The following is a 27315-nucleotide window of genomic DNA, read 5'->3' on the forward strand; positions in this document are numbered from 1 at the left end:
GCGGTCCTGGCCAGCCCCGACGTGCTGCCTTCCTGCCTGCGACTTTCAGGGCCTTCGAGACCCAGATGACGCGCCTGGAGGCCGAGTTTGTGCGGCGGGAGGCACCCCCGTCCTATGGACAGCTCATCGCGCAGGGCCTCATTCCGCCGGTGGAGGACTTTCCCGTCTACAGTGCATCCCAGGTGAGCGCCAGAGGGTGAGACCCCCCTCCCCCTCTCCGGCCCCGGACCGGTCTCCCGCTCGGACCTGAGATGCCCAGACGGGGAGACCGAGGGGCCAGGTCGGACAGTGCAGCCCAGGGGTAGAGGGAGGCGGAAGGTGAGGCCGGGGCGGGGTGATGTGGGGGGCCACCGCGGCCACGTTGGGGAGAACGAGTCGGCCCTCTCAGCCACCGCCCCACCCTCCAGGCCTCGGTGCTACAGAGCCTTCGCACAGCCATGCGGAGACAGATGCGCAGGCACGCCTCCCGCCGAGGGCCCTCCCGCCGCCGCCTCGGCCGCATCTGGAACCGGCTCTTTCACCGGCCGCGGGCACCGCGGGGACAGATCCCACTGCTGACCGCTGCGCGCACCTCACAGACCGTGCTGGGCGACGGGCTCCTCCAGCCTGCACCAGGGACCACCCCAGACCCCCCAGCAGCCCTCACGGACACAGGCAGCCCCGTGGTGGCTGGGGATGGGCCCTCCAGTGGCCCAGGCCACGCGCCAGAGGCGGGCTCTGCTGCGCCAACCCCCTCTGGCCTGCGGGACCCAGAGTGCAGGCTGGTGGACAAGGACAGAAAGGCCTGCAGGGACTCTTTAGTGGACAGCCTGGCCCCTGCGGACGCACCTCGGGAGCCCTGCTTGGCCCAGGACCCTCGGCCCCCGGCTCCCACTGCCAGCAGCACCCTGGGCCCCCACCCACCAGAGCCACTGGGTGTCTGCAGGAGCCCCCCACCGCCTTCCTCCCCAACGTTGGAGGCCAGTGACGATGAGGCCCTGCTGGTCTGCTGACCTGCTGGACGTGCTGGTGACTGCCACAGCCCCGCTTTGTAACCAGGGAATACACAGTCGTTTCTACCCTGCCTCCGCGTCCTTCTTTCTTCCAGAGAAGCCACCCAGAGGCCCAGCCAGCCTGCCGCACCGGCACCCCCAGCCCTGCTGGGCATGATGGGCCAGGGCTGTGGGGGTTGAAGTGAGGAGGAGGGTGGAGTGAGGAGCCCCTCTGCAGGCACCCTGGGGTCTCACGCTCCCTCCTCCTCCGTTCTGGGAATCCACTCCAGAGAAGCAGGAGAGCTAGGGCAGGGCCCTCCGGAGTGTTTTCTGTGGCTTCTCGCTTCGTTCATCCTCTAGGGTGCCAGAGCTGTGCCGCACTGAGCAGGGTTGAGTGCAACGGCCCTAGTCCGTGGCGGGCCCTCTGTGGGTGTCTAGTCCTCCTCCTGTCCTCCCAGCCAGCTCGGGAGGGGCAGGCTCAGAGGGTGCTGGTCCCAGACTCATGCCTGCGGCGTCAGCACAGGCCTGGCCAGGCAGATGCCCTTTGGCCTCTGGCTGAGGGGTTAATCTCCTGGGCGTGAGGGCAGGGCTGGGGATGTGGACATGGGGCAGAGGAAGCCCCTGGTCTCTTGCAGGCCTTGAGGCTCCTGGGAGATGCTGCTGCGTGCTTTCTCAGGGTACAGTGGCTGAGCACCAACAGACAGTGGCTAAATCCATCCCATCCTGCCTCAGGCACTGTTTCCCCTGTAAATCAGGGTGAGGCTATGGGCTCTGAAGTCCTGGCAGTCACTCCACAGAGATTTATGGGTGGGATAGGGGGAGGCAGTTCCAGCAGAAATGCCTGGACCCACCTAAGTGGTTGAGCCTAGAACTGTCATCGTGGGTCCCGAGGAGGGGCGCACCAGGTATCTCCCAGCCCCAGTGTCCCTTTGGGTCAGGGCTGGCTCTGGACCCCACGAGGGAGAAAGGGAGTGCCTGGTTCAAGTGGCAGAGGCATAGGCCCCCTCCTGAGCCTGCTGGGACACCTTCCTCAGCTGGCACCGCACAAGTCCCACCGAGTCATGCCCACCAGGGACTCACCTAAGACAAGCACACCACCCCCAACCCTGTTTTATTCAGACCTTTGCAGGAAGGGGAGCAGGGCAGCACTGCCGGGGAGCCCCGCCCACATCTCCAGGGCTCTCTTAGCACAGGACTCAAAGAGTCGAACCTGTTTTTTTTTTTTTTTCAGGACAAAACAAAAAACAAAAAAACTTATTTTGCAAAAACACCTCCTCAATAAACAACATGTAAACAGAAACAGCTGCTTCAGGCTCCGCAAATGTCTCATTGCGTCTTCAAGGGCTTGTCCGTGGCGGGCAGCGGGGAGGGCTGGCACGGGCCATTTTCCTCCTCCTCGGGGGCCCCCTGGGGGTAGACCACGAAACACAGCTCCTGGCCCCAGCGTGTCATGGACTCTGAAGACAAACAGACAAACAGAGAGAGCTTGGGATTGGACACTGGGGGGCAGGGGTCCTTATGGAGCAGCTCCCTTTGGGTGGACCCTGGGGCCACCTCTTAGGGAGACGCTGGGTGGTGGTTGGGCCTCCTGTTGTCACCGCAACAGCTGGGAGGTCCTGCTCCAGGGCGAGTCCCTGAGAGGGTCACATCTCCCAGCCCCTGCACCCTGGGGAGGCTGCCTGGCTCACCTGTGAGTCTGTGCACACACTTTGGTTTGCTTCTCCAGAACACCCCCAGGAAGAAAACAGGCACCCCCGTGAGGATGATGATGACACCGACTCCACACACCATGGGCTCCGAGATGAAGCTGAAGACCAGCAGGAATGCCCAGAACACCAAGTACGCGATGGGGACGAGGAGGTTCACCTGGGGGAGAGCGAGCGGCACTGGCTCAGGACCTTCCCTGCACTCTCCTGCTCCACCACCCGGACAGGGCGGGGGTGGGAGGGGGATGCAGAGGTGCTCCTGCCCTTTCCTGGGAGCTGAGGCTTGAGGGTTCCCTGCTCTGGCAGCAGCCAAACGTGCTAGAAATGAACGCATGGGATGGCTGGCTTGCCAAATGGTTGAGCGTTTGTCAAAGTTTCAGTGGCTCTGTGTTGCTGGCCGCTTGCATCTGGCTGAAAGTGTCTCTCTCTCTCTCTCTCTCTCTCTCAATTTCACTCTCTCTCTCATTTTGTTTGTTTTTTGGTGTTTCACATTTTTTAGGCACCGAGCACGTCTTCAGCTCCAGGATTTATATGCAAGCAGAATATTTGCATTTAGCTTGATGAAGGCTTTAGTGTCTTTGTGTGTGCTCCTAGAATTCTGTGTCTTAGCCTCATTTTCCTGTCTATAAACTGGGAGTATTCAGAGTACCAGCCTTGGGGGCCGTTATGAAGGCTGAATACATCAACGGACATAAAGCCCCGAGCAGGGCGCGGATGCGGCCGAAGCTGGATCCCTACTGCTGTCATCTCCGCCCGGCCCTCGTGCCCAAATGAGTGCAGCGGCGGCTCTGATGGCCCGTCCTCCCCTAGGCCTCACCTTGATGGGCCTGTGGAGCGCCGGCCGCCTCCAGCGCAGCACGAGCAGGCCCAGGATGGTGACGCCATAGCAGAGGTAGTTGATGAAGGACACGTAGTTGATGAGCGTGTATGTGTCTCCCACAAGCATGATGACCGCTGTGGCCCCACACTGGGAGAGGACCGGGCTGAGGGTGGCCTTCCACCTGGGCCTGCCGGCTCAGGCCAGGAGGTCGGTGAGCCCGGGCCCTCCCCTCTCCCTCCGTGGGCTGCCCCCCAGGGCCCGTGCGATTCCCTGCCATTACCACACTGCCGGGTGGCCCCGGCTCCCCTCCCTGCCAGCCTTGGCCCCACAACTTACACAGACGAGGAGGGCGGGGATGGGGGTGCAGTGTCTGACATGGATCATGGCCAGCAGGCTGGGCAGGTGTCCCTCTCGGGCCCCAGAGAAGCACAGTCTGGGATGGAGATTGGTGGGGGCCGTGAGCCCAGCTTTGGGTCCCCTACCAACCAGATCCCAGACCTCAGCTCCACACTGATGTCCCTCTTGAGCTGTCACCTCTGACCCCTGCTCTGGGCTCCAGCAGCCCCACTGGCCGGTTCTCCCCTGTCTAGCCCACCTCCCTTTTGCTTTCTGCAGCTCGGAGTTGGGATCAGACATCTGTTACTGGGGACTTCACTGTCCCAGCTTCAGGTGGGACCCACCTGGCAGGATTTGAGTTCCTCTGGCCCCAGCGCTGATCGCACGCATCAAGGGTACCTGCCTTGCCTCACCTTGACTGCCCTGCCCCCAGTCCAGTCACCTGGAGGAGGTGAACAGGTAGCCATTGATCCCTCCAAAAGTGGAAAGTGCCACGGAAACAGGCATGACCCAAGAAAAGTAGCCCAGCAGCTTCTCCCCGAAGGTCTGAGTGGGCACAGAAAAGAGGTGGCGCATGAGGCAGGGCTGGGCGGGCAGGAGCCAGGCACCAGTGGGACCCCACTCACCACGGCCACTGCGTTCGAGGCCAGCAGCTCCTGGGGGGACATGGCGGTGAAGTAGGCGACATTGGTGAAGGTGTACACAAAGGTCACCAGTGGGATGGAGATGACGATAGCACGAGGTAGGTTCCTGGGGGCGGTGGCGAAGTGTGTCAGCATCAGCCCCTGGGCTGGAGTCTGGAGGATGGGGCTCAGGGACCCCAGCAAGGGAGCAGCTTTGAGTCTCCATCTCCTGGGTCTGCTAGGGGCCTTGGGACGGGTAAGGGGCAGCACTGCTGTCTCCCTGCCACCCCCCAGCCCCACCTGGACCGCGAGCTGGCGGGAGGAAGGGCAGATTGGGGAAGGGCCACATCAAACCCTGAGGGGCATGTCTAATGTCAGCACATAAGGAGAAAAGTGAATACAGCCTTGAAGATCCCCAAATCCCCCTGGAGTCCAGTCCCTAGACCTGAGGTCTCCCTGGACTCTTTATTAGCCCCAGCCCCAGCCCCAGCCCCAGTGCAAACTCCTCTCTGTCGGGACCCCTGACTGAGCATCAGATGAGCCATGGGCTGCATAGGTAGGGACCGTGTTGTGCTCACATGTGTAAATTTTGGCCATATGGAAATAGCAGGATCTGTTTATAGTGGGACAGTGATACCCATTGTTTCTGAGGCCCAGCAAGGGGCCGTGACGTGCCCACGGCCAGGCAGAGCAGGGCCAGGCTGGAACAGCATCCGGCTCTTTCCAGAGCCATCCCTGTGGGGCAGCAGCATGGTCAGGCCGGTGACCAGACTGAGCCACAGGTGGCAGCAGGTCTGAGCAGGGAGGCTGCCTCTCCCACCGCCACACCTCTCCCCTTCCCAGGGCCCCAGCTGGGTGTCCCACTCACTTTCGAGGGTCAACCAGCTCCTCAGTGACGTAGTTGAGGAAGTTCCAGCCGCTGAAGGCAAAGGAGCCCTGGAGGAAGGCCAGGGCCAGATGACCCACGGAGGGTGTCATCCAGAAGTCAAAGGCATTGCTGGGCGTCAGCTCCTCGAAGTGTCCTGGGGGGTCCAGAGGTCAAAGGTCAGTGTCATCTCCCCTGCCCGGTGTGTGGCCCCACCCAGGCCCTACCTTGGAAGATCTGGACGAAGCCCACGCCAATGATGAGGGACAGGGCCAGCAGCTTCCCACCGGTGAAGATGTCCTGGATGCGTGTGGCCCAGCGCACACTGGAGCTGTTCACCCATGTCAGGAGCACTGGGGAGGAAAGGAGAGGGGGAGGGTGGGCCACAGCCCAGGCTGCAGGAGGGCGGAAGCTGGAGGGGACCCCCCCCACCAGTCCTCCCACACAGGGGCGGGGAGCAGGGTGCGGCCCCCAGGTGGGTGCTCACTGAGGCAGGCCATGGAGAGTGTGCGGGACGCAGCTGCTGGGGGGATGCAGTTGGGGAACACGGGCTGCAGCACGTAGTTAGAGAAGGTCATGGAGATGACAGCCAGGCTGGTTGGGTACATGATGAGGACGGCACTCCAGAGCAGCAGGAAGCTGGAATGAGTGAGGGCCCGACTGGCACGGGGGTCCCGCCCCCCGCCCCTCCCCACCCGTGGCCAAGCCGGCGCAGGTGTGGGAGAGGGCTGCACCCCGGGCCGCGGCACCCGAGGCTGGCGTGGGCACTCAGTGCCGGCTTCGGTCCAGGAAGGCAGGGCTGGCCCCGTCGGGGTCTCCACTCTGGTAATGGACCACGTCAACAGAGACACCGTTGAGCACAGTTACACGGCTACGGGCTGCCCTCGGGCACATGTCCAAAAGGACTTGGGAACCAACCACCTTTCCAAAGGCCATGCAGCCTCTGGTCACAGGCTGTTTCCTGAGCCAGAGCTGTTCTGGAACCTTCAGTTGTGGCTCCAGCTGGAGCTCTCAGCAGAGCCTATGGCTGCAGGTGGCTGGCTCTGAGCTGTGACCCCTGAGGGACAGGACCTTTCGAGGAGCCGCAGCCAGGGGAAGGGAGCGATTTATGTCCCTTCTGCCTGGGTCTCAGCACCACAGGGTGCCCACACAGGAGCAGGGACTCTGCTCAGGCTGTGAGGCCCAAGCTGTTCCCGGGGGTCCTGCCTGCACTCCGGAGAGGGCCTGTCTCTGGGGATGCACCTAACCTTGAGGGCGGGGACTGCCTCATCCAGGGACAGCACTGACCTCTGGACCACACGCTCTGCAGATTCGTCTCGGTCCTCACCTTTACTCTGTGCCTGCTCACCTCTGCAGCCCTAGAAGTCAGGTGCCCCCGGGGGAAGGTCTTGAGTGCTCCTCTCCCTCCCACCTTCTTCTTGAGTAGCATCTCTAGCCGCAGAGCGCGGTTCTTCTGCTTTCTCAGGTCCCAGGCGTCCCTGAGAATCCTCTCCCCAGAGCAGAGCATCATGGGCACACCCACAGGCGTGTGTATGCCCTGCCAGGCCCCCGTCCACGACTACCTGTCAAAGGCCCTGCACCATGTCCCTCGGGACCAAATTTTGCATACTTTAGTCTACACTTTTCCTCTGGGATCCAGGCACCTGTCCCCCAAGACCCAACTACATCACCTCCCCAGGTATGCTGCAGACGCCACCAGCATGGCAGCCTCCCCCAAACCTCCCCCTCCCTAGAACTGCCATCAATGGCTCCCACCCAGTGGGAAAGCAGGGGTCGCCTCTGCTGTACCCACCTCTTCCTCGTGCCACGCTGGCTACCGTGTCCTCGGGATTTAGGCTCCTGCAAGGTTCTGGGCTCTTCCTATACCTTAATTCAGGCCCTCGGCAAGGCTCAGCTGGACCACTGCATAGCTCTGACCCCACCCCTGCCCCCAGGCTGCCCCAGCGCCTCCAGGCCCTCACGCTTACCACGGATCTGACCTGTCTCTAGTCACACCAGATGGGTCGAGCACACCCTCCAAGCCTTCGTGCAAACGTGGTTTTTCCTGGAAACATTCCCGAGGTGGGGGCATCCGTTCCCTTAGCTGCTGGGCCACCCACACACACCCTCAAAGCAAGGATCTTCTAGGTCTTCGTCAAGTGCCGAAGGGCTCTATCCCTCTGCACTGTGAACACCTTGAGGACAGGGACGGATCTTTTTCTCCCTGGTCCTCAGTACACAGTAGGTGCTCAGCTAATGCTTACTGGTGCATAAAGGAAGGCTGGGGAGCTATTCAAAGGGGGAGGGGGCTCTTGCAGGGCATTGATAGAAATACCATGCCCCCCCCCCATACATATGGGTTTACTAAAATCCAGGCTGTCCTTGCCTTGGTGGTGCTAACTTCACCCAGGTGCAGAGTAGGCTTAAGGAAATATTTAAAAGGAAGCACAGAGAGGTCAAGGGGCCAGCCGGGCCAGCTGGAGTGTCCTGCCCACCCTGGGCCTTGGAAGGCTCCCCAACACCCCCACCCCCTTCCCTCCATCTACCCCATGATCTCCCTGAGACGGGAGACAAAGAGAAAACCAAAGTCCAGGGCCCCATTGGCCATCCATTCCGGATTGTCATGCCCTCCCCCACCGACCCCAGCGGTGCCCCACACTCACCCAGCCAGGCCTCCGAAGATCTCAGTGACATAGGCGTAGTCCCCGCCAGACTTGGGGATGGCGACTCCCAGCTCCGCGTAACAGAGGGAGCCCAGGGCAGTGACGCCTCCACCCAGGACCCAGACGAAGAGGGCCAGACCTACAGAGCCCGAGTGCTCCAGGACGCCCTTGGGGGAGATGAAGATGCCCGAGCCGATGATGTTCCCTGGGGTCGGAAGAGATGGGGAGGCAGGCCCCCTTAGCAGCCCAGCCTTCTCAGGCTTCCAGATGTTATAGTGAGGAAGGGAGCCTGGGCTGCTCCCTGGAGGAGGAGGAGGAGGAGGAGGAGGAGAGGGGAAAGGTGAGCCTGGAGGCAAATGGGTACCACTAGGTGCCTCAGACCCTGCAAACCCCACTCTGGGCTCATTATCTCCAAGGCTTTGTTACCTTGTCCATGCAATTCAGGAGATGAGTCCTGTTCTGAGTTCCTCTGCCCCTCCCCCATTTACTCCCACCAGGCAGGGAGGCACAGGCGAGGAGGCTCAGCCCTGAGCGGTGGCAGAGTGGCAGCCCTCCTGTGCATCCCCACAGGGCCCAGTCTCAGCCCCTCAGCCCTGGCCGAAGCCTCTGACTTGTCAGCCTCTTGCCACCTGCTCTCCTTCCAACCTGCCAGCCAAAACTAGCCTCCTAAAGCAAGACCTTGACCATGACACTCTTCTGCTACTTTCCCACTGGCCGAAGTCCAAACTCGTGGAGTAGCTCACTCAGGGAGTGGCACCACCTCCATGAAGCCCTCCCTGACCGTGCCAGTTTGGAATCTTCCTCTCATATCACAGCCCTGTCCTTCCCCAGACCCTGTCCCATACTTTCTTTCTTTCTCTTCTCTCTCCCCTTTCCCTAAAAGGGAACCTGCTTCCTGGGCTCCTCTCTGACCTAAGACCCAGACTGTGGACAAAGACTCTGAAAAAACCTGTTTCCTGGCGCTGTTAAAATATGTCAGGTCCTGGGCAAGGGCGGGGGGAGTGAGGGGGAGGAACTGGTGTGCTTTCAGGGCTGGGGGTTGGTCAGCAGCCATCACGGAAGGCATCGGGTGGGCAACGGAAGGCTGGCAGAGACCCCGCCAGCCTGGGGTCTGGATACAGACCACCTCTCCGCTTGGGACTACTGGATGCAAAGAGGAGTCACTGCTCTAATGCCAGGACCACAGTGGAAAACCCCAGCTGGGGCTCAGGTCACCTCGCAAGATCTGTCTGTACCAGAGGTTATTGTGAGGATTCAGCAAGGAATCTAGAAAGCCCTCTGCTCATTGACAGCTGTATCCAGATGTACTTAGCATCTGGAGTGATTCTGTCTGCAGCCGTACCCGCTTGCACTCACCTCCATCTCCCAGTGCGTAGTAAGTGCTCAATACACATGTTGAGTGAACTAATGGAGGAGTGAATGGCCTGATGTCCAAAGCGGCACCAACACCCTGACATGAGAGACTGATTTTCTCATCTGTGAAGTGGGGCAGCTTTCTCTACGCAGGTCTCCTGGAGGAGGGGAGTGGCCCGCCTCTGAGGCTCAGAGGCCAGGAGAATCTGCCATGGTAATGGAAGCCCGCCCTGCTCTTGGGGCGCACTCTGAGTGTTACAGAGTGTGCTAGGTGTCGGGGGCGCTCTGTTGACTCATGGTGTCTGGGAATGCTCAATCAAAATGCTCACAGGGCCAAGCTGTGGTCTGCAGAGCAGGTTCTTAGGATGAGCAAGACTCTGAATACCCACTGAGCTGTGAGCTCCCTGGCAGCTGGGGCGCAAAAAGGGCAATGTTCTGGGTGACCTGGGTCTCACCGTCTGTGCAAATAAATTAGGTCACATCCCTGGTGATTTGCACACGGGCCTGCCCAAGGGGAAATAATCCCAGAATGTGCAGGCCACAAGAATAAAAAAGCATCACTGCTAGAAGCTGGGGCTGAGCCCCTCAACAGGATCACCCCCACCTGCCCAGTCCTGCGGGAGAGTGCACACCCACCAGGGCAGAGGCTGCCTGTTCCACCTGCCAGGCCCACAGGCGGGTCTGGCCAAGGACGCAGCTGTGGCTGCCAATCTGCATGCATCCCTTGCCCACGGTGCTACCCCCACCCCACCCCCAGCCGACACAGATTTCCAGTCTGGACAGCCGCGGTGCCCCACTTGGTTTTCTGGTCACATCCCAGGAGCCCTAAATACATCCAGATAAGGACGAAGGAATTCATGCCCCTCCCAACCCCCCAGAGGTAAGCTGTGCCCTCAGCCAGCTTCCAGGGGGGAGAGGAGCTGCCTCCCTTATCTGCCGGGTGGGGGTGGGGTGGGGAGGCTGGGGCTTGGGGCAGCTTTCTAAAGGGTCTCTGAGTTCGCTCTATCTGGCAGTAGGGCCTCTGTTCTCAGGACCTGGTGGAGTGGGATTTGCCAAAAGCCAGTGAGGTTGGAAGCCAGCGGGGGCTGGGTGGCCTTGGAAGGAGCTGGGTGCATTCAGGCTGCGGGCATCCAGGGACCCAAGCAACCTAGCCCATGGGGACCCCAGCACTCTATACAGTTCAGCATGGAAGGGCCTGGTGGGCACAGCCCTTGGGGAAGCCACACCTGGCACCTTGTCCTCCAAGGCTGGGATCTGAAAGGGACACATCACTAGCCTGTGCTCAGAAGCGGAAGGCTCCAAAATGCTGGCCCTGGGGGATGGGCAGGGGGATCATTTTGTCTGGACACATGGCCTCAGCCTGCAGTGCGGGACTTCTCCCCACGTGGCTCAAAGGAACACGTGTGCCAGCTGGTGCCTCTGAGGTCTTTGTGGGCCTCTCCCTGTGGGCCTGGACAACCTCTAGCATCCTCCCGGGTTTGTGCTAGAAGGTGGCAGAAAACCCCACCGAAGTCCACTGGCTGCTCCGGGCACTGCATGGGCTGGGTGGGCCTCTGCAAGGGTCCATCGGGGCTGGGGGCTCGGGTGGGCAGCAGAGGGCAGGGAGGAGGACGCTGGGGGCAGGGGTGGGGCCCCAGCATAAAAGTGATTACAGGGGGTGTGGAGAAGGGACCCCAGAGGTGTGAGGGGGAGGGGAGGGGTACCCGCCCAATCCTCCCGTGACGATGGGTTCAGGCCTCCCTTCTCAGCCCTCGTTCAGGTCCATCAGGACCAGCTTTGCGGGGCTCTGGCCACAGCAGTGGGCAAGCCCAGCCCGTGGGGGCGCCCGCCCTGGAGGAAGAGGTGGAGGGGCCGAGGCGGGGAGCACGGGCCTCCGTGCCGGGAGAGGCTGCCGAGCGCCTGGTCAGGTGTCAGCCAACAGCAGGCTGGAGAAATGCAGGTTCCACGGTCTCCACATTTTCACCCACCCAGTGGGTCCTTGCAGGGCCAGAGCTCCAGCACGGGTGGGTGAGGATGTGAGCCCCCCGCCAGGAGGGTGCCCGTCGGTCTCCTCCCGCCCCTCCTGCCTCAGCCCACACTGGGTGGTTTTTATCACATTAAGATGTTTGGCCTGATGGGGCTTACTCGGCTCCGTGGAGGAATGAAGAAAGGGCCATTGTTCCTCTGGCTGCTGCGGTGCGCACTGACCTATTTTTGGAAGCCAGTGGCCGACCGTGGAGGTCGCAAGGGTGGATGGTGGAGGTCATGTCGGCGGAAGGAGCCTACTGCCCTTGGTGTGTGTGTGTGGGGGGATGCGCAGAGTCTGATTTGGGGAGGGGGATGGGGAAGTCCTGTCAGGCCGGGCTGCCGGCACCACCCCTCATCCCTAGAAACCCTTTCAGGAGTCAGCTGAGTGACCTCAGGCCGGTGCTGCCCTTCTGGGCCTCAGTTTCCCCTTTTGCCAGGTCAGGCCACTGAGCTAACAGGCAGCAGAGGGCTGGTTCAACCCTGGCTTGGGCTGAGGCGTTGCTGGGCAGGGCAGACCCCTCAGGCACGTTTGCAAAGGCCTGAGGAAACACAATGTGCCTGGGGGCCCCTGTCCCTCACTGTGACAGGTGTCTCCTCAGCTCGCTAGTTTCCCAGAAGCTGCAGGAAGCCCTCCCTGACCTTTCTCTTTGGCCCCTATAACCTGGATCCTGCTCTACTCCCATGGTACCTGGAGGATGGCCAAGAAGTGATTATTTGCTACCCTGCACGGGTCCTGTGTTCCCAGAGGGCAGGGTCTGTGTCCTGGCCCGTGAGATGAGAAGCCCCAGCCCACAGAGAACCCACATACGCCTTGCCTGTCTGCGCCTCTTTTAGCGAGCAGGCCCACAATGGGGGTTCTTCCTGTCACACTGGCCTGCTGGCCTGACAGAGAACAGCTCTGGGGCTCCTGGGCCTTACCAGGGGCTGGCCACAGGCCAGACCTCCTTCCTTTGCTCTGGGCAACGAGTCCCAGCCCCGCCCCATTAGGATATGACCCATGAGGCCTCTGGGAAAGAGTTCCAAATTCCCATCAGTAGGTCCCTGAGGCCACAGGCAGAGGCGCTAGCTGAGAATCCCCAGGTGTGGGTTCGAATCCCAGATCCCTCGTGGTGGGGGGCTGTGGACAAGATACATCACCTCTCCAAACCTTCTTAGCTCAAAGTGGGGAGAAAAGGCAGTGATGCGGGCATGCCCCGCCCTGCTTGACACATCAGGGGCCCCAGGAAGTGCTTACGGATCTCACTACTGTCATCTATCTTGAAGGTACCCCAGGCCACCCAATCTGGCTTTTGGAGACCTGATCCCCATGGGATCTCAACATGCTGGAGTCACTGACCAGAACTCTGCTTTGGGGACCCTGCTGTCCCCCTGCGTGAAGCCCGTGCCTCCGAACACATGAGTGTCCTTAATGAGCATGTGTCAGGCATCCTTCCGAGGAGACAGAAGTGCCCATTGAGGCTCTTGGCGGAACTCCAGGGAGGTGAGTGGGGATGCCTCCAAGACATGTCTGGAATTGCCAATTGGCTGGCGTGTACCTCCGGCCTAACCCACTTTCCTTTCAAGAGAGGGATGAGCAGAAGTGTGGTGCTCTCTCTGCCCGGCTCAGCTCAGCCCAACCCTGCCTAAGAAGTCTCGCCTGTACCCCATCTCCAGGCTGAGTCAAGGTCACCAATCAGCTGCACAACGCTGGATCTAGCCATCCACCCACAGACTGCATCTTACCTGCCTCGTCAGTGGCATCTGGCAGGTTAATCCCTTCCTCCACCCTCCGCCTCCTGGCCCTCCTCCTCCCTTGCTGGCTGCTCCTTCTGGACTCCTCTGCTAGTCCTTCTTTTTCCTGACTTCCAGATTTTGAGTGCCTGTGGCTTAGTCCTGGGGCCTTGGCCCCTTTCCTTCCACACTCCTTCCCGTGGAGACCTCATGTAGTCCCCCAGCTTCTGTTGGAAACTCCCAAATTTATATGCCTAGCATGGACCTCTTCCCTAAACTAAACCTGCATATCCAACTAATTACAAATAGGCATCTCAAATTTCCCCTGTTCAAAATGAGATTCTGGGCTTCCATCCCTCCAGACCTACTTCTCCCATAGTCTTTCCAGATCAGTAAATTGAAAACCTGGTTCCCACATGCTCAGGCCCAAACCTGATGTCACCCTTGACTCTTCTCTTTCTCCCACGCTTCACATCTAGTTCATCCCAAATCCTTTGGCTCCATCTTCCAAACACATCCAGAACTGAACCTCTGCTCAGCACTTCATTGCCACCACTCTGCTCTGAGCCATCACTGTCTCTTACCCAAGTGACTCAGGTACCCTCCTGACCAGGTTTCCTGTACCCCTGATGCCTACAGCTTCTCCATAGTGAGCCCTACCTCATCCCATCCATCCCATCCCATCCCATCCCATTCATCTCAGCCCATCCATCCCACCCAATCCATCCCATCCCATCCATCCCATCTCATTCCATGCTCCCAATCCCATCCCATACCCTATCCCATCCACCCCATCCCATCCATCCCATTCCATCCCATTCCATCCCATCCATCCCATCCCACCCCATATCCTATTCCATCCATCTCATCCCCTCCCATCCAATCCCATCACACATCCTATCCCATTCTACCCTATATCCAACTCCATCCCATGCCATCCCCTTCCATCCCATCCCATCCCCTTCCATACCATCCTATCCCCTTCCATACCATCCTATCCCCTTCCATACCATCCATCCAATCCCATCCCATATTCTATGACATCTCATCCCATATCTTACCCCATCTAGCCCATCCCATTTATCTCATCCCATTCCATCCTTTCCCATCCCATATCCTACTCCATCCATCTCACCCCATGCCACCCCATCCTGTCCCATCTCACCCCATGCTACCCTATTCCATCCCATCTCACCCCATGCCACCCCATCCCATCCCATCTCACTCCATGCCATCCCATCTCACCCCATGCCACCCCATGCCATCCCATCCTGTCCTATCCCATCCCTCTTCTGCTCAAAGCCTTCTCCCATCTCACAAAAAGAAAAAGGCAAAGTTCTCACTGCAGCCAGGAAGGCCCACACAAATGGGCCCCTCCCACTCTTGATTCATTTCCTTCCTACAATCCTCCCCACCCCCATCTTAATTTTGTCACCTTAGAACATATCACTATCCCGTTGGCTGAACATTCAGCTTGTTTATCACTGGCTCTTTGACTCCCATGCTGGGGTCAGCTCCAAGAGGACAGGGCCTTTGTCTGGCCTATTCCTTGTGGTATCTCCAGCACCTAGAACAGCGCCTGGCACTGTTCTGTACCTAATTGTTGAATAGATGAATTAGTGTGTCCAGTGCTGGCAGCCACCCCCCACCCGACCTTGTAGCTAGAGCTGCCTCAGCCCCCAGTGGTGTCCCAAGCATACCAAGGGCATCTGATCCGGGCTGGGTGCAGCCTCAGTCTGTTTCCTCGTCTGTAATCAGAGCTGTGAGACACAGGCAAGCTCTTGGGTGGCTTTATGTCTCCTCAGGGTCCCTATGAGGAGGTGCTGGGTTTTTGCAGCGAGCCATCCTCTGAGCATCCCAGCCACCACCAGCTCTGAGTACAACCAGCTCTGGCCATGGATGGATGAGCAGGAGGTGGGGTTCATGAAGCAGGCCTCTGAGTCCCTGAACACACGTGAGCCTGACACATAAACACCAGCACCGGCTGGTTACCCGAATGTCAGGGAGAGAGTGGAGGACAAGAAAGCCTGGTCAGCAGACCCAGGGTGATACCCACTCTGCTGGACCTGGGCACGCCCATTCCTTGGGTGTGGATTGGGAGAGGCAGCTGGCCATGGTTCCCAAGTCAGGACAAAAGCTTTGGGTGGGAGTGGGGAGTCCAGGGAGATTCCTTTGTCCATTTGTTTATCCATCCATCATAAAGTGGGGGTGCTCAGTAAATCCTTGGTAAATCCCAACCTTCTCCCATCGAGGGCTCTGAATCTGGCTCCAGTTTTGCCCAGCACCAGAACAGTATGAAGAAGGGCACTGGATTAGAAGATTGAGTTCAAATCTAGTTCCAAATCCCAAGTCTACTGCTTGCAGAAGTGTCATTTAACTTCCAACCTCAGTTTCTACATCTGTGGAATGGGTATAAACAATCTCATCTTGCAAGGTGGGCATGAGAATCAAATGAGATAAAGGGAGAACATGATTTCGTGATGTAATAAGGAGTGTTTTTCAGATGAGGTATTAGGCGCAGTGGTGTCTTATGTAGCTCCTGCTCCACTGGCTCGCTTTCCCCCTGCCTGGCCTGCTCCCCTCCAGGTGTGCTTGCTGGGGCCAGGAGGTGCTGCCCTAGACACACATCAGGTGGAGTCTGACTCCAGCCCAGAGCCATTCCATATCATTCCGTTCTCCAAAGCCCCGACTCCTCAGCCTAGGACAGGGCAGAGGGTACAAGGAAAGAGAATTCTAGGGTCTTCTGGAAGGGGCTATTTGAAGTTTCTGAGATAATGAGCGCAGGAGCTGGTAACCAACAGAAAGACTGTGGAGTAGCATATAAAGGCCTCGAGACTTTTAAAGCTAAAATAGGACACTTTGGAGACATTTTTTTACTTTGGCCAGGTTCCCCAGGGCAGGAAGGCGGGATCAGATGTGTGAGGTAGGCTCCACAAAACAGTGCCCGGGGTGGGGGGCAGGGGCATTGGGTGGGAAGGGCAGTGCACACCCTGACTTGGCCCACAGGGGCCTTCTCCCTCATCTGTCCCCTTCCAGTTCACATCCATTGTCTCCTTGTCCATCTCCTGACTTCTGGAACCCTTCATGGCCCTCCAAGCAGGGTGGTGGGACCACCACTGAGCGTCCCGGGCTGGGGTCAGGCCTTCTGGGTTCTCTTCCTGAGTCTGCCACCCTCGGCCAAGTTGCCTCTTACCCCAGCTCAGTCCTCAAGGTCTGGAGACCAAGGGAGCAGTGGACCTGGAAGAGCAGGAATGGGCTGAGAAGCTGGGGGGCACCACGGGGCAGAGCTGGGATGCACGGGGCTACTCTTACAGGGTGTGTCCCGCAGAAGGCACGTGACGGTGGAGCTAGCCTGCTCCGCTCCCACTGCCATCACGAGGGTCCTCTTTCGAGGAGAGAGGCGCCAGCGGCCTTCACCTGCCCTGAGGTAGATGGGGTGCGGGAGGAGACAGAGTAGGAATACAGCTCAGGGAGGCCTACTTAGCTGAGGAAGCCCAGGAAGGGCTGCGTCTCTGCCTGCACCTTCCTGGCACCGTAGCTGGCTCCAGACAGCGCCAGCCTCTTGGCTTTGTCATGTGTGGGCCAGGCGAGCCTCTAACCAGTATCCTGGTCAAATCCTTGGAACCAATGCTTCCTCCCAGCAGCAGAGTCAGCAGGGACGTCCTAGGCAAGAAGGTCATAGAGGTGGCTCCTGGAAGATTCCATTCCAGGGGCAAGTGGGTGAGATGGGGGAGCTACCTGGACAGGGGGGCTGTGTTCCGGGCAACTTTCCGTGTGAATGTGGGGATGGCCACGAGCGAGACCCCAGCCCCAGCTCAGGAGCTCCCAGTGTGAGGGGAGCGGAGGAGGAGGAGGTGAAGACGCCAGTCTGTCCTCCTGAGCCTCCAGCTTTCGTCATCTGCAGGGGTCTGAGGATGGGTGGTGAGCAGGGGGTACGCAAGGAGACCCTCCCTGGCTAGGGAGGGGAGATCTGGCACACAGTAGAATGAGAGCAGTCAAGACCCCTGTCATTCATCCCCCCAGTCCGTGTCTCTTGGGACACATGGGATGGAACAGACCACTCCCAGAAGGGTCTCTGAGACACTCGGGGTGGACTTGGGTACAGGTCTGGGTTACCTAGTTCCGGAAGAGTCAGTGTTCCTGATTTGGGCCTTGGCCCCTGAGCCCTGGGCCAATCCAGAAGTCCCCATATGGGGGCAAGACACATGGACCCATCCTCACTTGGGAAAGATGAGCCCAGAGGATGTGGGTGTCTGTTGGGATCCCTGCCCAGGAAGCAGGTGGCTCTTCTGCAGGCTTGGTGTGCCCACCCCATCGCTGGCCTTCCCAGTCACTGACTCTCCCCCTGCCACCAAACTCTGCAATAATTATATACTCTGAACCCATGTCCCCTCTAGGCTGGCTCTGCCTGTCCAGTCTAGCCACAGGGTCTCCTGCTTTTGAATAAATCGCGCACACTGTATGGCACCTGGGGCCTACACACAGGAGGAGCTCGGTTTGAGCCACAGTCCGGAACTTTGGGCCTTAACTTGGGTCAACCTATACAGGCCCCAGGCTTACAAGGCTCCTGCTCTCAAGGCCGGATTACAGGCACCTCCATTTCATAGACGAGAAAACGGAAACTCACAGCAAATTGAAGGCAGGAGGGGGATTCCAGGGGTGGATGGCACCTGCACGTCCCTCAAGTGCAAACCTTTTGGGCGCCAGGGGAGGTGGGAACAAGAAGGCTCACTGCCACTGTGTGAGGGGAGACGCCACAGGCGCGCTGGGCATCCCCCGACGCGTCCCACAGTCGCAGATCATAGGGGCGCCCCGAGCCCGAGTGCTCCTTGATTCGGGCAGCAGTGCGCCCCAAGCCTTTGGCGCTGCCACCCCAGGCGCCCGCCCGCCCGGGCCCCGCTCACCGATGATGATGGTGCAGGCGCTCACCAGCCCGATCTCCTTCTTGAGCGCCACCCGCTCCGAGGCGCCGGGGCCCGGGCCCGGGCCGGGGGAGGGCGAGGGTGCCGGGCCGGGATTCCCGCGCCCGNCCCCGCTCCCTGCGCTGCCCAGTGTGTCTGACCGGCAGCCAGTCCGTCGGTCCGTCCGCCTGTCCGTGAGCTCTCCGCCTTCGCAGCCCGGACAGCGCCCACAGGCGGGCGCATGCGCTGGCGCGGGGCCCGGGCCCTGGGCCCCCGGCTGCGGGGGCCAAGGAGGGGCGGAAGGAGGACCGGTCGGCAGCCCCCTCCCCCACCTTCCTTAAAGGGAACTGCCCCCACCCCCCGCCTGGGAAGGAAGGAGAGGACTTGGAGCAGACCTGGGAAGAACTTTCCAGTTGAACGAAGGAAGAGGCCCTCCCACTGTCGGAGTTACATCCAGTCGTGGGGTGAGAGTGGGGGAGCAGAGCTCAAAGGCAAAACTGTCCCTGCCCTCAGCGAGACTGAGGGCGCTGGCAAAAATAATAGTTGTGTGTTCACTGGGACCCTCTGTGTGCCAGCGTCTCCGTACTCCTTGAATCCTGGCACAGACCCCGAGTGCCCGCCTCCAGGGAGAAGGGTGGAGGTTGGGTCCATTTTACAGGTGGAAGTTGAAGCCCAGAGATGCGTCAGAAGCATCACAGAGCAAGAGGCAGGGCCCAGATGCAAAGCCTTTCTGATGCTTGCATGGCTTCCAGGTAGTGATGGCGGGGTATGAGNCTGCGTCCAGGAAGCCCTCGGAGGGTCAGGAGACCCTAAGCACCCACCATTAAAAGTCTGGCCTCTCACCCTCATCCAGAGCCTTGAGGGAATCTTGGAAGAGGCTCTGCCCTAACCTCCCCACCTCCCCGCCCCCGCCCCGCCCAGCTGGGCTCCGGGCTGTGTCTGTCGGGTTCCATCAGCAGATTTCTGGTCACAGGTGAGAGTGGAGGCTCGGTGGGCTAGAACTCAGGTCTTTGGCGATGGAAGGGCCCCCGCTGTCCAGCCCCGCTCAGGGAGACGGGGCCACCTCAACTGGCCGGGAGACACGGAGAAGGGGGCTGTGGCTCCTGAGTTCGTGGAGGAGGTCGGGCGTGCAGGGTCCCCAAGAGGCTGCCTCCTCCCGGAAGCTGTCCGGACTGTGCAGCCCCGACCCGCGGGGCAGACGGAAGGGGGGCCGAGTCGGGGGCCACCAGGGCGGCGGGCNCGAGCGTGGAGGTGCAGGGCGTTTGGCCGCGGAGGAGGGGCCTTCGAAGCTAGGGGCGGGGATCTGCGAGGACCCTGGGTGGAGTGCTGGGGGACGCGGAACGGGAGGCCACCGGCGAAGCTTCAGCCATCGCTACCGTCGGAGTCCCGCATTCTTGGCGCCCTCTGCCTCCCGCCCGAGAGACGCGTTCGGCAGCCGGCTTTCTTAAAGGAGCCTTGCGCAGGGGGCGGGGTGGGGGCGGCCACAGGGGCTCAGAAGACTCCTGGATGTAGTGGAGTAGCATGGGAGGCTGGGGTGTCAACCTGCTGGTTTGACCCTCCCCACCCAGTTGCCTTTGCAACCCCAGGGTCTGCTGGAAGAAGGTCCAGCCCGGGCTAGCGCACTCAGGGGTTGACCTGAGCCTCACCCAGGAGCCTGGAGCAGGCTCCTGAAATGTGGACTATGTGTTTGAAGAGAAAGAGTGACTCTAGGGTACCGGTAGGGTGGAATTTGCATGTTATTGTCCAGACCCACAGTTCAAGAGAACATTCTAGTGGAATCGAACGAGAATCGCCAGCCCCAACACAAATAAAAAGGTGGAGAGATTGGTGTACATCCCAAAGTGTCAGTAATTTCCCACATTAACGGAGAAAAACAAAGAAAACCATGAGGTCTTCTCAAGAGATTCAGAAAACAGTCATCCATGATTTAAACAAACAAAAACATCGTAGCAAATTATAAACGGAAGAGAATTTACTTAATCTGGTAAAAGTTTCTACCCCAAACCCAGAGCCCTCCAAGAAGCAGACAGACAAACAAAACCTCAACCTTACAACTAACATCACGTTAAATGGTTAAATGTTGAATGCTTTTCCAGTGAGACTGGAAATGTGGAAGAATGCTAGCACTCATCAGTTCTGTACAGCACTGTGCTAGAGGGCCTAGCTCGTGCAATAAGGCAAGAAAAAGAGGCAAGAAGGCTCACCTTTTAGTTGACCAAAATCTAAAACAACGACGACACTAAATAGCTGTGAGAATGTCAAACAAGAGGAACACTTATTTATTTGTTGCTTGTGCGAATGGAAAGTGCTATAGCCACTCTGGAAGACAGTTCGGCAGACTTTTACAAAACATATTTTTAGCATGTGATCTAGCAATCATACTCCTTGGTATTTACCCAAAGGAATTACAAACTTATATCCCCACAAAAACCTGTGCATGGATGTTTATAACAGCTATATTCTTAAGTGCCAAAATTTGGAAGTAACCAGGATGACCTTCATATTGATCCTGGGTGAATGGATCAATACATTGTGGTACATCCACCCAGTAGAATAATATACAGAGCTAAAAAGAAATGAGCTATTAAACTATGAAACATAGAAAAAACATAAATGAATGTTACTAAGTGAAAGAAACTAATCCAGAAAGAAAGAAAAAGGTATGAAGATAGGAAAGGAAGACATAATATATATGATACATTGGGTAAAAGAAAAAATATATATAAATAAATTAAAAATTAATTAGTTAATTTAGTAAAGTCACTGGATACTAGTTCAATATATAAAAACTAATTGTATTTCTATGTACCAGCAACAATTAGACGGTAAATTCATAATAGCATAAAGACCAAATACCTAAAAGTAAATCTGGTGCATTATGTGTACAATTTCTATACAGAAAACTATAAAATATTGCTGAGAGAAATTGTAAAAGAGATAAATTTATTGAGGAGTATACTCTGTTCATGGATTAGAATTTAGGATGTTGGTTTTCTTCAAGTTGATCTGTAGAATTGATGTAAAGATCCAAAGCACTTACATTAACCCCAAGGTGTTTTTGTTTTTGTTTGCTTGGATTTTTTTGAGGGGGTGGGTGGTGGTGAAATTTGACAAGCTGATTCTAAAATATATACTAAGGAGAGGTGCCTGAATGGCTCAGTCGGTTGAGTGTCTGACTTCACCTCTGGTCATGATCTCACAGTTTGTGAATTCAAGCCCTGTATCAGGCTCGCTGCTATCAGCTCAGAGCCTGCTTAGGATCCTCTGTCCCCCTCTTTCTGGCTCTCCCCGTTCATGCCGTCTCTCTCAAAAGGGAATAAACATTTATAATAAAATAAAATAAAATAAATATGAAGAACAATGTTGGAAGATTTGCTCCAGCTGAAAACAATGTGGTATTAGTACACAGGTAAACGAATTATCTGATGGAACAAACAGAAACTGCTGAGATAAGCCCGTCCATCTATGGGCTCCTGGTGTATCACCGTAAAGTTGACATCGCAGAGCAGTGGAGAAAGCACAGACTTTTCAATAAATGGTGCTGGGTCAATTGAGTATCCATATTGAAAAAAATACTCTTCATCGCTATACTGTATTCTAAAACCAAGTCCACGGATGTGAATGGGAAATGTATGTGTGAGGGATAGAGCAGCTAGAAGAAGACTTAGGGGAGAGAATAGATTTCACTTTAAACAAGACACAGAGGGGCGCCTGGGTGGCTTAGTTGGTTAAGCGTCCGACTTTCGCTTGGGTCATGATCTCGCGGTTCGTGGGTTCGAGCCCCGCATCGGGCTCTGGGCTGACTGCCAGCTCAGAGCCTGGAACCTGTTTCAGCCTGTGACTCCCTCTCTCTCTGACCCTCCCCTGCTCATGTTGTCTCTCTCTCTCTCCTAAAAATAAAATAAAATAAAAACATTAAAAAAAAAAAGACACAGAAAGCACTATTTGTAAAAAAAAAAAAAAAAAAGATGACAAATTGGACTCCATTAGAATTAGAAACTTCTGTTACTCAAAAGGCATGATTAAGGGGTGCCTGGGTCGGTTAAATGTCTGATCCTCGGGTTCTGCTCAGGTCATGATCTCAGGGTTGTGAGATCCAGCTTCTTGCTGGACTCCGTGCTGGGCATGGAACCTGCTTAAGATTCTCTCTCTCTTCCTCTGGCCCTCCCCTCTGCCATCACCGCTTGCACACGTGCAAATGCATTCTCTTGCTCTCTCTCTCTCAAGTGAAAGCATAATTAAGAAAGGGGACAAATAAGCTACATGTGAGAGAAGTTATTTCAAAACATATATCTGATAAAGACATTTTATCTAAAAAAATATGAAAGCTACTACAAATCAGTAGGGAGAAGACTTTAAATAGGAGCTTCACAAAAGGATATCCAAATGGTTGGTAAACTGAACAGGTGTTCAACCTTATTAGTCATCAGGGAAATGCCACTTAAAACTAGAATGAGATACTACTGCACATTCACCAGAGAGCTTAGAATTAACCACCAGTGNCCCTCCCATTTGGCAGGCCATCCGGCTGCATCTCCAAGTGCCCCTGGCTCAGCATCTCCATTCTGTATCAAATACCTGTTGGGTACCACCTCAGATCCTCTGGCCTCACCTTGCTTACTTTTTTTCCCACTTCAAGTGCAACCTTCTGGCTCTTCCCATTACCCCCTGGGGCTTCCCTGATACCCCTGAGGTGTGAGGTAATGAAGAAACAACCTGGCACCCACACACTTGTAACCAAAGTGCCAGGGGGTTAACGCACTTGGCCTTACTCACTGATGATGACAGATGGGAGCCAGTGGACAGATTCTTCCCATTCCTCATCCCAGATGGTCTGCCACAAATCAAATCCTAAAGAGGGTCCCATAGGCCCAGCAATCAGATGCTTCTGGTGCCAAGTGGTGGCCAACTCAGAAACTCATCCTCAGATTGGCTCTCTTGCCTTCCTCTCTCTTTTCCTCTCTCCCTCCTGATTTCTTGTGATTGCACCCCCTAAGTAAGAAGGACCACCTAAGCTTTGTCCTCAGACTGTTTCTGGAGGGCCTGGGCTGAGGTGCACTCCCAGGTATATACCCAGCAGAAATGATGTACAAATGCACTAAAAGACATCTACAGTACTGTGCTCTTCATAGTATCCCCAAACTGGAAACCTATATAACCATTATCTGTAGAATGAATACATCAGAGTATATTCAGATCCTGGAGGAAATAAACAAAGGAAATGGGCACTGAACAGATAAACAAATAAACGAATTGCTACCAAGCTACAACATACACAAATCTCATAAACACAACATTGAGCAAAAGAAGCTGAATGTGGTATTATATTCTGGGGTGATTCCATTTACATGAAGTCCTAAACCAGGCAAAATTAATGTGTGATGCTAGAAGTTAAGATAGAGGTTGCCCTGGGAGGTAAGGACAGGAGAGGGGTAGGAGGGGGGCTCTGGGGTGCTGGTCATGTTCTCCTTTTCTGGATGCTGGTTATAGAAGCATGTTCAATTAGTGAAACTCGTCAACCAGAATGCTGATGAGTTGTGTAATTTTTTTTTGTATGTAGGTTCCATTCACTTTCACAAGAACAGGCATTAAACATGTCCTAGGCAGTCCCTGGGTGGGACAGGATCTGCTGGGTGGGGTGTGTGTTGCCCCATAGGGTCCTTACCTACTCTACTCCTTCCTGTCTCCACCCCCAGAGCTCAGACTGCCTGCACCTGGGAGGGGGGAGGGGTCTTCATCACTCCATACCACACACCCCAGGCACCTGATACTCTCTGCCACCCACCCTTTCCTTGGGGCTGACAACAGCTTCTTTGTTACCCCAGGATTGCTCAGAGTGCAAATCTAGTCCCCTTCCCCATTCTCAACTGTCCTGGCTCAGTGCAGCCACGCTGGGGTGGGGGGGTGGGGGGTGAGGGCCAACCCTTCCCAGTGATATCTTGACAGGGAGACCATTTAACTAATGAGTCATTTAACATCTGTGAGGTTGAGGGAGTGAGGGGGGCTCATGAGCCCTCAGTGCGCACAGCTGTCTTGGGGGAAGCCTGTCCTGCCCTCTCCAACCCCGTAGGACCTGGGGTTCCTGGGCCCACTGGTCAGAAGAGAGAACTGGAGGGGAGGGGTGACTTTTGGGAGAGTCCGGGACTCTTGCGCCTTCCTGCGCCTTGTGTAGCTCCTGTTGGTGGTGGCCGGGGCGCTGTGGGAACAGGGACAGCTGGAAACATGAAAAGTTGGGGCTTGGGCCTCTGCTCTGGGTCCAGGCTCTCCTCTCCCTCCTAGCGGTCCCAGACCTGTCTTGCTGGGCACCCCTCTGGCCCTGGCCTTCACTCAAGGACACCTGCTATTCCAAAAGGTGCCACCAGAGGGCAGCTTCCCCATCCCTGGTTTGAACCCTGGTGGCCTGCCTCTCTCTGATGTCAAGCAACTTAGGCCTCTGCTGGACCCGGTCCTACGGGGTTGGAGAGGGCAGGACAGGCTTCCTGGCACCAGGGCCCACCTTCTCCTGGGACCTCTGGAGTCATCTGGGAGGTAGGGAAGTCCTTCCCAAGGGCTGCCCAGGCTCCCTCCTGCTGCTGCCTGGCTGGGGAAGCTTGCCTCCTGGCCTAAGAGAGGCAGGGGAGGCCCCCGGGCCTGTGGGTGCTGGCCTGGGTCAGGAAACTCATAGTGAAACCAGAGAGATCTTGTAGTGAAATTCATTCCGCGCAGCACACCTGCCTGGGGCGGGGCCGGGGAGGGTCTGGAGGCAGTAGAGCTGCCTGTGGTGGCGGTGTCGTGGGGAGGGCTCAGAGCCTTATCTGATGGGCCCCGGCCTTTCTCACAGCTCAGTGGAGCCGCCCTGACAGGCCGACCATGGCCCTGGTGGGCAGGGTCTCTGCAGGCCCCGCGGGCCCAGCCTCCCCACCTGCCCAGTAAGCAGGGAGGCAGTGCGCCTGGGAAAGGCGCGGGCGGTGGAGTGGGTGCCACTGGAGTGGAGCGGGTGCCCAGGCAGGCCCCTCCGAGGCCCCGGTGTCTCAAAACACCAAGAAATGTCAATAGCAGTTGCAAAAACTTGGGGCAACCTAGGCGTGTACTTCGAACAAACTCACACTTTTAATGTAAAGACGTGACGGCACATCACCTGACACTGCTTGCATTTGAGAATGCATTGGCTCCTGGGATGCTGCCCGAGGTCATTCCATGGGTGGGCACGGTCTTTAGTCCTGTGGGTGGCTTGGGGACCATCATTGGGGGAGCACACAGAGCTGAACATGACGCCCTGGACGGGACAGCTCTTTGGCTGCCCCCTCCCCACACATCTAGATCCCCCTCCTGTGGGGGTGCCCCCCTGCGCTGACTGACGCCAGGGCTAGTGGAGAGAAGAGGCGGCTCTGACCACCTGGGGTCGTGGGTGTGAGCCACTCTGGGGAAATGGAGTCCCATTTCCTGCAGGGTCCTGGGTGCCCCCAGAAGGGTCTGAGGAGAAGCAATCTCAGTGTCAGAGGGGTGTCCCCACCCTCAGCCCCCTGGGCACCCTCCTGGGACCGACCACCTCCGGGCACAAGGCACCAGCCACTCTGGGTGGGCTGGGCTGACATCTCTGCTGGAAGAGAGACTGAATCTGTCCCTGCAGCTCCTGAGGTGACAGGAGCCACCAGTGTGGCTGGGAGCCTCTGGTCCATGCGGGACCATTGCCAAGGGCCCTGACATCTATTGGAACTTTTTCCCAAGAGGAAGATGGTGTGTTTTATTGGGGCTCATCTTACAGGAGAGAGGAGTGTGGAGCGAGGGTTTTCAGGGCCTCAGTTGGCTCCAGCCTGCCCTTGGGTGGGGGCACCAGTTAGCCCAGCTAAGCCTGGGCCGGGCTGTGGGATAGGAACGGGGCGCATTGTCTGGAGGAGATGGGGCTGAGGGTCTCACCTCATCTCCTCCCCATCCCCCACCTCCCATGAGCACCTAGATCTGGTCAATCCAATGAGACTCACGGCCCCTTCTGTAAAGAATCTTATAATGTCTTCTTGCCAAAATAAAATTCATACTATGATCTATTACCTTACCTTCATAATATAACTTATAACTTACCTTCATAAGTTAAAAAAAATCAGTATCATGTTCTAACTTTAAAGCAAGGGAGAAATAAAAGGCAAGTAATGAATAACTTCATAATGTGTATTCGATTTTGGAAAATGCTTGGGTACTGTCTCCAGAGGACGCCAGTGCTGCTGGTGGTGCAGAATCTTCGCGGCCGTAGTTGCGGCTGACACAGACGGGGATTGGCGCCTTCTCCCGGGCTCGGATGCTGCTGAACCCACGGTGTCACCTTAGGGACGCGCTTCTTCAAACCGGGGAGCAATGCTTGACGAATTTCCAGATGAGACAAGGTTCCACCCCCGCTAGGTTTTTATGCGTGTTGCATCCCTAGGAAATTCTGTGTTGGAAAGTGGAAGGAGCTTCCAGACTCCGATCAATACTAACAGGGTTTTCACCTACAGCGGGACACTGGGGACAGGCTGCCACACCGTAGGATGTGGGGCAGCATCTCTGGCCTCTACCTGCTACGTGCTGGTAGCACCCGCACCCCAGGTTGTGATCATTAGAAATGTCCCTACACGTTGCCAAAGTTCCCCCAAGTGGCAAAATCACCCCTGGCTGGGAACCCCCGGCCCGTCTGAGTGGCCAGTGGCATATTTGCAGCCTGTGCAGGAAGCAGGACATCTTGCCGCGGGGCAGGACACCGCTCACCTCCGAGGCCCCCACTAGCGATGCCTGCAGTGCCCCTTACCACAGCCCCCGGCGGTTTCCCCTCAGTTTCTGAAATGCCTGTGGGAGCAGCAGGCTTTGCTGAGGGCTTCTCGAACCTACCTGCTTCTCGAATCCAAGCCATGTGCAGAAGCCCCTTCCCCGCACACTCTGTAAGACCTACTCTTCTGAGTTCTCCCTTGGGCCCTGTCACCGCCTCCTCACTGGCCCCTGCAGGGCCGTCTGGCCCATCCCAGCCACAGCCTCCATTGTCTCCATGCTCCAGCCTCGCCTGCCTCACCCCTGCGGCTGCTTCCTAATTCCAGCCTCCCCCTTTCAACAGCTTGGGATCTTGCCTTTTCCTGTCTTTTGCTCTGGGTCACCCTGGAACTCCATCCAAGCCTGGGGGAGTTTCTCTTTCAGAAGGAGGTGTCCTTCTCTGGGGAGCCCTTCCTGAGCTGCCCTCCGCTGCACGGGCTGAGCCAGCATTTCCTTCCAGGTGCCCCGGTGCCCATGGTAGCAATCACCCAGGCAGGCCATGCTTCTCCTCCGTCCCCCGTCCGCATCTCCACCACCATCATCAGACTCTGGCCCCGAGAAGGTGGCATGACTGAATCAGTTCAATTCTACTTTCCTTCCCCCCCTTCCCCCCCCCCCCCCCCCCAC

General features: G+C 57.2%; 2 protein-coding genes across 2 annotated transcripts in view; one reads left to right on the forward strand and one right to left on the reverse strand.

The window, feature by feature from the left end:
* The window catches only part of LRP3 (LDL receptor related protein 3), a 40178-nt gene extending 37918 nt beyond the window's left edge, over positions 1-2260 (forward strand). Inside the window, exons 8-9 of the mRNA XM_077754689.1 lie at positions 47-182; positions 408-2260. Coding sequence (XP_077610815.1) covers positions 47-182; positions 408-992 — 721 coding nt within the window. The 3' untranslated portion in view covers positions 993-2260. The remainder of the gene's footprint in view (positions 1-46; positions 183-407) is intronic.
* Positions 2229-18177, reverse strand: SLC7A10 (solute carrier family 7 member 10). The gene is given in 12 exon segments (XM_077754648.1): positions 2229-2428; positions 2660-2837; positions 3495-3644; positions 3834-3930; positions 4276-4379; positions 4460-4583; positions 5325-5478; positions 5549-5674; positions 5809-5960; positions 7964-8168; positions 17938-18063; positions 18066-18177. Coding segments are annotated over 12 exon segments (1659 nt in total). The 3' UTR covers positions 2229-2297.
* Between the last annotated feature and the right edge of the window lie 9138 nt (positions 18178-27315).

This window comes from Crocuta crocuta, unplaced genomic scaffold (assembly GCF_008692635.1).
Source record: "Crocuta crocuta isolate KB4526 unplaced genomic scaffold, BGI_CrCroc_1.0 scaffold121, whole genome shotgun sequence".
Taxonomy (NCBI): domain Eukaryota; kingdom Metazoa; phylum Chordata; class Mammalia; order Carnivora; family Hyaenidae; genus Crocuta; species Crocuta crocuta.